Source organism: Seriola dumerili, unplaced genomic scaffold, assembly GCF_002260705.1.
Source record: "Seriola dumerili isolate Sdu_G_001 unplaced genomic scaffold, Sdu_1.0 BDQW01002927.1, whole genome shotgun sequence".
Lineage (NCBI taxonomy): Eukaryota > Metazoa > Chordata > Actinopteri > Carangiformes > Carangidae > Seriola > Seriola dumerili.
The window spans coordinates 99,063-107,089 of NW_019177182.1; the positions used below are offsets into that span (position 1 = coordinate 99,063).

Consider the following 8,027-nt stretch of genomic DNA (forward strand, 5'->3'; position numbering starts at 1 on the left):
GAAGAGTGTTGAGTTCAGTGACTCAGACACTTTCTGACACTCAGCACATTTCTCAACTTCACAACAGGAAGTAGGATAAATCTACTGACGAGGGGCGGAGTCAGACGGGTGGATGGACGGGGATGAAGGATGAAGAGTTCACTGTCCTCAGTGTGGATCCATCAGGGGACAGGTGGAGGACATGAGGTCTCAGTGAGTGATGTAACCAGGCCGGACGATATGAAAACATGGAAAAGATAGAGACATTTCTATACATGACAATCTGTTCATATAAGATAAAAGCACATATGTAACAGGGATACATGAAACCAGTAGTTACCAAACAGTTTTCATATTTTGACATGTCTCACACATCCAAATATACATGTTTGTGTGTGTGTGTGTGTGTGTGCGTGCGTGCGTGCGTGCGTGCGTGCGTGCGTGCGTGCGTGCGTGCGTGCGTGTGTGTGGTGGGGGACACTGATGAAAACCTTGAAACTGATTTAAAAATAAAACAAACAAGCTGCTGCACTTTGTTTATTCTTGTGTTTTAATAAAGATTCAGTTTGTGTAAAAGAGTCTAAAAGCAGTTAGAATAGACACTGAGCAGAAATACACACAGAAACACACACACTTCAGAGTAATGCAGAGATTAAATGAGGGATTAATAATCTGATCCAGGACCTGCTGCACGGTCGACTCACTACAAACAGGAAGAAGAAGCAGCCGTTTCCTGTTGGTGGAGTCAGACATAGTTTAGATATAAAAGCCTTCCAGTCTGAGGGGGGAACGAGCCGACACCCTCTCACAGGCTGCTCTCCTCCTCTTCCTCACCACTGCACGGTGAAGCACGAGGCTCCTCAGCTTCCTCTTGACCTTCTGATGATGTCACTTCCTGTGGTCCTGAATCATCCTGAGAGGTGGTGTCGAGGGGAGGATCTGAGGGGGGGGGGCTGCAAAGAAAACATCATTCATCATCATCATCATCATCATCATCATCATCATCATCATCATGTGAACACAGAACTGCTTCACTGTAGCTCCGCCCACTGAAACATCCATCTGCGGCCTGTCAGCTCAGTTTCTACTGGTTTCTGTCGTACCTGACTGCGTCCAGCGCAGTGCAGGTGCTTGTTTCTATGGTAACGTCAGCAATCGGGATTATGTAGGTGCCCTGGGAGGGGCCTGCCTCCTCTAGCTCTGCCTCCAACTGATGAACATTCACCTGAGGGGTGGGACTTCCTTTAAAAGGAAAAAGAGGGTGGGATTTTAAATTTAGTTTCCTTCATATAACCACAGAGAGGTTGAATGGGTGTGTGTGTTTGTGTGATACTGGTTGTGTTGTTGTGTTACCGTGTGTGTCCGTCTGATGTTCAACAGCTCTGGATAAACTCAGTGTGGATCGAACAACAGCTGGATTGTCACCTTTCAGGAAGTTCTCCGTCAGCTGGAGGTAACGCTGAAGCACAACAACAACAACAACAACAACAACACCATTAACTGACTCTGGATCAGTTTGTTGATGTGAGAAAAACATCAGGATCAATTATCCTCCATCAGTTCTCAAACTGTAAAATCCTCTCAGTAAACCAGACCAGCATCAGCCCCACAGTCAGAATGGGAAAGAAATTCAGTCTCGGACTGATCCACTAGGACCGGCTGCATGAATGACACTGACGGAGCCAGTAAAATCAATGGAGCCAGTAAAGACACCGATGGAGCAGGTAAAAACTTTCTGGATGTTTTGATGGTCCACCTGCCAACCAGGATCTGAGCCTGGACCAAATAAACTCAGATTACATCACACACAGAGGGGGCGGGGCTTCGTTCTCTGCTCAGGATGACATTAGTCCTCTATGTCTTTACATAGCAAACAGATGTTTGTTTAAAATCTGCTTTAAATTCTGATTGGAGGTGAGAAAGTCATTTGTACCTTGTTGTAGTCGTCAGTCAACATGTTTCCTACAGAGACGACCAGCGATGAGAAGGAAGGTCGAGACTGAGGTTTCTCCTCCCAGCAGCATTTCATCAGCTCAAAGCTAGGAAGGAAACATTCAGGAAACAGACAGGAAGGAAACATTCAGGAAACAGACAAAATATACAGGCAACGGACAGGAAACAGACAGGAAACAGACAAAATATACAGGAAATGGACAGGAAACAGACAGGAAACAGTCAGGAAACAAACAGGAAGAAAAATTAGGAAACGGACAGGAAAAAGACAAAATATACAGGAAACAGTCGGAAAATAGAGAGGAAGTGTTGTGTGTTGTGTCCTACGCGTTATGGGGAGCGTGTTCAGGTCGGGTCATCCTGTATCCTCTCTTCAGAGCAGAGTAAAACTCCTGGGTCATCGGGAGGTCGGGGTACGGGCTCCCACCTGGGACAAAATACACAAATACTAATGGTGATGTATACAGGTCAAACTGGTGTGTAGATGTAAACTGGACAGACTGGGCAGACTGGTTTACCCAGAGAGAAGATCTCCCACAGTAAGACTCCGAAGGACCATACGTCGCTCTGAGAGCTGTAAATGTTCTGGAAGATACTCTCTGGAGACATCCACTTGACCGGCAGGAAGCTCTGAACAGCAACACCGAGAAACAGCTGTTAATCACACTGCGAGCTGCTGTCAATCACTCATGGTTAATAAAGTTAATTCAACACGTCAACTGACGTTTCCTCTGGCGATATAGTCCTGATCCTTTGTCAGGTCTCGAGCCAAACCGAAGTCACAGACCTTCACCAGCTTCCCCTCACAGACCAGGATGTTCCTCGCTGCCAGGTCTCTGTGGACACACTGAGGGACACCAGAGGACAACACGTGATCCAACCTGTCAACACGCAACACAACATACAGTAGCAACATGTAATAGATCACACAGGAGTTGTTTTTTTAAAGGGCTTTTACGCTTCTGGAGCAGAGGAAGTCCATGGCCTGAGAGATCTGGTAGGAGAAGCTGAGGAGGTCATTGAGGCTGAGGAGAGGAGAGTCACTGAGGAGGAGAGAGGACGCCTCCTGCTGGTCTGAAGGAGAACCACAGGAAAAGTCACATCACTGAGGCTGCGTATTAATACTGATTGATGATTGATTGATTGATTGATTGATTGATTGATTGATTGATTAGTGATATAAATACAAGATCTCAAATCAAAGTTACCGTTCAGTCACTGCTGTCGTCTGTTTGTGACGTGAACTCATCATTTGGTTTTGATTTTTTTCCTGTATATTTTATTGGTGGGATTGATAAGGAAGCAATACATGTTCTTCTCTTCGGCCATCTTGTTTATTGTTATTATTTTGTAACTTAGAGACATCAACTCAAATTATCAATTTTTTATGGCAGAAATTAGCTTCCATACAGTGTACTGCATGTACTACATGTAGTACAGTGTACCATGTGTACTACATGTATACAGTGTACCGCGTGTACTACATGTATACAGTGCATCGCATGTACTACATGTAGTACAGTGTACTACATGTAATATACTGTATATATACAGTGTGCTGCATGTACTACATGTATACAGTGTACCGCGTGTACTACATGTATACAGTGCATCGCATGTACTACATGTAGTACAGTGTACTACATGTAATATACTGTATATATACAGTGTACTACGTGTACTACATGTATATAGTGTACTACATGTACTAAAGAAAGATGACAGTTGAAGCACGGCATCATGTGTCTATCACCTGGTGCTATGTACGGCGTCTCGTACACCGCAGGTTCGATGTCGGCGTAGCTGAGCTCCTTCATGGCGACGTACTGAGCGCTCTCCTCTTTATTCATGTCCATATAACCTCCATCACTGTCGCTGCAGGGCGAGAGACACTCATAATCAATACAAACAGAGAGAGAGAGCGAGAGAGGTTTGATCTACAGCTTTGCTTATTTGTATGTATTTATGTGTTGACCTCTTGGTGTGTGTGTCACTCTGCTGGAAGGTGTGTTTGTTTCTCTGCAGGTAGTTCACCAGGTCTCCATGACGACAGAACTCAGTGATCAGATAGACAGGGCCTGGACAGACAGACAGGAAATAGGCAGACAGGAGACAGTTAATATTTAATTAGGATTAAATCAGGATTAGTTAAGGATTAAAATCAGGATTAATTCATGATTACTTTAGGGTTAAATCAGGATTAGTTCAGGAATAGTTCAAATTAAAATCAGGATTAGTTCAGGATGAAATCAGGATAAATTCAGGGTTAAATCTGGATTAAAGAATGTACCTCCTCTCGTGCAGGCTCCCAGCAGGTTGACAACATTCAGGTGAGGACCAAGATGAACCAAAACCTTCAACTCTGACATCAGAGACTGAACTGCACCGCTGCTTGCTGAACACAGAGAAATATAGAAAATATTCAGTTTTTATTGATTTGTGTCGATAATCAATAATCTGGTTAACTGTATGCAACACTGTCCAGGAGGGAGATCCGTTGACTGACAAAGGAAGGTAACATCACAGTTACGTTGTGACATTCGGCCGACACTTTAATCATCAGCTTTCTCAAAAAAAGAAATTAAAACCAAAGAAAACCAGCAGCACGTTATCAATGTTATTAAAGATGGAGACATCAGACAGAGACAAAGGACATGAAGGGACAACTGGGACTGAGAATCTCTGATCTGATCATTATTATTATCTCAAACTACAGTTTGTATCAGTGAAGGAGACAACAGACAGATTACAGACCAGTTAGAGACAGAGACAGTTAGAGACAGAGACAGTCAGAGACAGAGACATAGAGACAGTTACAAAGACAGAGACAGTTATAGTTACGTACGTTTGACCATCTTCACAGCTACTTTAGTTGTAGAATGAGAGTGAATCAGACCAGAGACGTTCGCCTCAACCACACGACCAAATGCACCTGAACCCAGCACCTGACCTGGAGGGAGGGAGGGAGGGAGGGAGGGAGGGAGAGATAAAATGAGATCAGATTAGATTAGATTAGATTAAATCAGGGACTATTGGCTATAGGCTAATAGGGTCTCCAAGGGCAAATTGGTCCCAGGGGAAGGTTCTGGACTAAGAGCGATTCCTAAGTGTCACCCGCAGTCAGAGTTGCAGCACCTCACCTGCAAAAAGGGAAACCTATGGGCCCACCACCTGCGGGGACGGACTTTGGGGTTGGGTGTGATGCAGACCAGGCGGTAGACAAAGGCAGGAACCTAGGCATGCTGTGTCGTAGACTGGTCCTTGTGACATGGAGTGTCTCCTCTCTGGTGGGAGCCTGAGCTGGTGTGGGAGGAGCCTGAGCTGGTGGGAGGGGCCTGGGCTGGTGGGAGGAGCCTGAGCTGGTGGGGGAGGTGGAGTGATACTGACTAGATGTAGTTGGGCTCAACCCTAGTACAGAAGGGGCTCTGGAACCAAAGTCCTGGAGAGGGGCTGGACTCTCCCCTTTTCCAGAGTTGCCCAGGATGACAGACGTCTGGTGGGTGGAAGGATACTCACAAGCCCCCGGTGGGACACCGCCATGTTGGCCTGCTCTCCAAGGGAACGAGAGGGTCGCCTCGATGTGACTGGGGGTCAGTGAGGAGAAGGCTGAACTGAACTCTAGTCTCTGCGATGTCCTGAAAGGGTTCAGCCTGAGGACTTCAAGGCCCATGAGGGCACAATGGAGAATCCTGGAGGAACGGCCTCCTGATCTGAACCTGAGTGGTGCTCTGTTATTGGACTTCTGTGCTGGTCATAGTTTGACCATAGACACCATGTTCAAACATCCAGTACCAGAGCACCTTAGGCCAAAGGTCATTGATCAACTTCGTGGTCGTATCATCAGATCAGTGGACACGTGTTTTGGACAGAGCTGTCAGCTGATCACCACCTGGTGGTGAGGTAGATCAGATGGAGGGGAAGGCTGCCAGACAGACCCAAACGTGAAGTGAGGGTCAACTGGGAACACTGGTGGAGGCCCCTGAACTGGGCGCCTTCCTTTGGAGGTTTTCTGGGCAGGTCCAACTGGGAGCAGACCGGGGGAGACCCAGAACTCGCTGGAGGAACTACATATCCCAACAGGCCTGGGAAGACCTTGGGATCCCCCAGGAGGAACTGGAAAGCGTTGCAGGAGAGAGGCATGTCTGGAATGTCCTGCTGAGCCTGCTGCCATGGCAACCCACCCCCCGAATAAGAGGAAGATAATGGATGGATTAGATCAGATCAGATTGGGTTAGTATTAACTCAGGATGAGTTTAGGATTAAATAAATTGTTTTGTGGTATTACCTAGTACTACGTTGTCTCGTGGTATTTCCCAGGTGGAGTTATAGGGCAGGTGGGCGGGGTCCAGGTAGGTGTACTGCTGTCCGTCAGGACTCACAGACTCAATCACCTTCCAGCGAACTTCATAACGAGGTTTCTAACGAACAGGAAGAGACGAACAGACCTCAGGTCACAAAATAAGTTGTTTAAAAGTATTGCTCTCTCGTACTGTTACATTCAGACTCATGTTGTCATGGCAACCACACAACTACTGCTAAAATGTAGGAAAGTACTGCAGTTCTACTTAAATACTACTGTACTACTAAAACTACAGTACATACTCTGAATACTGACTTTTCTCCAGAGGAGGATGAGGACGATGAGGAAGAAGACGGCAATGACAACCAGAACCAGAACCGCTGCTAAGACTGCAACCTGAGACAGGAGAGCTGGAGACAGGTAGAGAGAGAGAGAGAGAGAGAGAGAGAGAGAGAGAGAGAGACAGGAAGACAGGTAGAGAGAGAGACAGGAAGACAGAAAGACAGGTAGAGAGAGAAAGAGAGAGACAGGAAGACAGGTAGGTAGAGAGAGAGAGACAGAAAGACAGAAACAGGTAGAGAGAGAGAGAGAGAGACAGAGAGAGAGAGAGAGAGAGAGAGAGAGAGAGAGAGAGAGAGAGAGAGAGAGAGAGAGAGAGAGAGAGAGAGAGAGAGAGAGAGAGAGAGAGAGAGAGAGAGAGAGAGAGAGAGAGAGAGAGAGAGAGAGAGAGAGAGAGAGAGAGAGAGAGAGAGAGAGAGAGAGAGAGAGAGAGAGAGAGAGAGAGAGAGAGAGAGAGAGAGAGAGAGAGAGAGAGAGAGAGAGAGAGAGAGAGAGAGAGAGAGAGAGAGAGAGAGAGAGAGAGAGAGAGAGAGAGAGAGAGAGAGAGAGAGAGAGAGAGAGAGAGAGAGAGAGAGAGAGAGAGAGAGAGAGAGAGAGAGAGAGAGAGAGAGAGAGAGAGAGAGAGAGAGAGAGAGAGAGAGAGAGAGAGAGAGAGAGAGAGAGAGAGAGAGAGAGAGAGAGAGAGAGAGAGAGAGAGAGAGAGAGAGAGAGAGAGAGAGAGAGAGAGAGCGAGAGAGAGAGAGAGACAGGTAGGTAGAGAGAGAGAGAAAGAGAGAGAGACAGGTAGGTAGAGAGAGAGCGATGGTTCTATTATATAAAGTAAATAATATATGTTCATAATGTAGATTACTATGGAACCGAAGTAGTACTACAGTAGTACTGCCGTATCAATACGTACAGGTGGACAGTACTCGCAGGTCTCTGGCTCGGCGTCCTGCCGTGTTTCTGGCTTCACAGCGAACAGCTGACAGAGAGCTGAGAGCCTGGAGAGTCAACTGACTGCGTACCTGCACAGGTGAGAGACACACACACACACACACACACACACCAGTCATCTAAGAATCATTACACAATCCCCCCCCCCCCCTCTGATGGTGTAACTCATGACATCACTAGTTACCTGGGTAACTCCTCTCTCCTCCACCTCAGTGATGTTCTCCTGCAGAGAAGCGCCCTCTGAGGCTGCTGATAGGCTCCTCCAGGCGCCCGTGACATTACTACACCTGCAGGTGACACGGTTACTATGGCAACATGTGTGAGCGTGAATCTGCGTTTACCTGTGTGTTCTTACCTGTGTGAGCTGTGACAGATGTACCAGGTGACAGAAGGAGGCGGAGCTCCCTCACTGACACAAAGCACTGCCTTACTGCCAACCTCTGACAGAGACGTGATCCTGGGGGGTGCTAAACACACACACACACACACACACACACACACACACACACACACACACACA

The 8,027-nt window shown here is 46.9% G+C and overlaps 1 protein-coding gene across 3 annotated transcripts in view; it reads right to left on the minus strand.

Annotated features, from left to right (window-relative positions):
• Window positions 1–529: 529 nt before the first annotated feature.
• The window catches only part of LOC111239485 (platelet-derived growth factor receptor beta-like), a 13,967-nt gene continuing 6,469 nt past the window's right edge, over window positions 530–8,027 (minus strand). For all 3 annotated transcript variants that reach the window (XM_022769370.1, XM_022769371.1, XM_022769369.1), the window contains exons 12-28: window positions 7,863–7,974; window positions 7,692–7,794; window positions 7,470–7,578; window positions 6,548–6,642; window positions 6,218–6,350; window positions 4,778–4,882; window positions 4,223–4,327; window positions 3,908–4,010; window positions 3,686–3,807; window positions 2,891–3,006; window positions 2,657–2,779; window positions 2,451–2,562; window positions 2,260–2,359; window positions 1,913–2,018; window positions 1,333–1,438; window positions 1,083–1,221; window positions 530–932 (exon numbers count right to left, since the gene is read on the minus strand). In XM_022769370.1, the coding sequence (XP_022625091.1) occupies window positions 785–932; window positions 1,083–1,221; window positions 1,333–1,438; window positions 1,913–2,018; window positions 2,260–2,359; window positions 2,451–2,562; window positions 2,657–2,779; window positions 2,891–3,006; window positions 3,686–3,807; window positions 3,908–4,010; window positions 4,223–4,327; window positions 4,778–4,882; window positions 6,218–6,350; window positions 6,548–6,642; window positions 7,470–7,578; window positions 7,692–7,794; window positions 7,863–7,974 (1,937 nt within the window). In that variant the 3' untranslated portion in view covers window positions 530–784. The remainder of the gene's footprint in view (window positions 933–1,082; window positions 1,222–1,332; window positions 1,439–1,912; window positions 2,019–2,259; window positions 2,360–2,450; window positions 2,563–2,656; window positions 2,780–2,890; window positions 3,007–3,685; window positions 3,808–3,907; window positions 4,011–4,222; window positions 4,328–4,777; window positions 4,883–6,217; window positions 6,351–6,547; window positions 6,643–7,469; window positions 7,579–7,691; window positions 7,795–7,862; window positions 7,975–8,027) is intronic.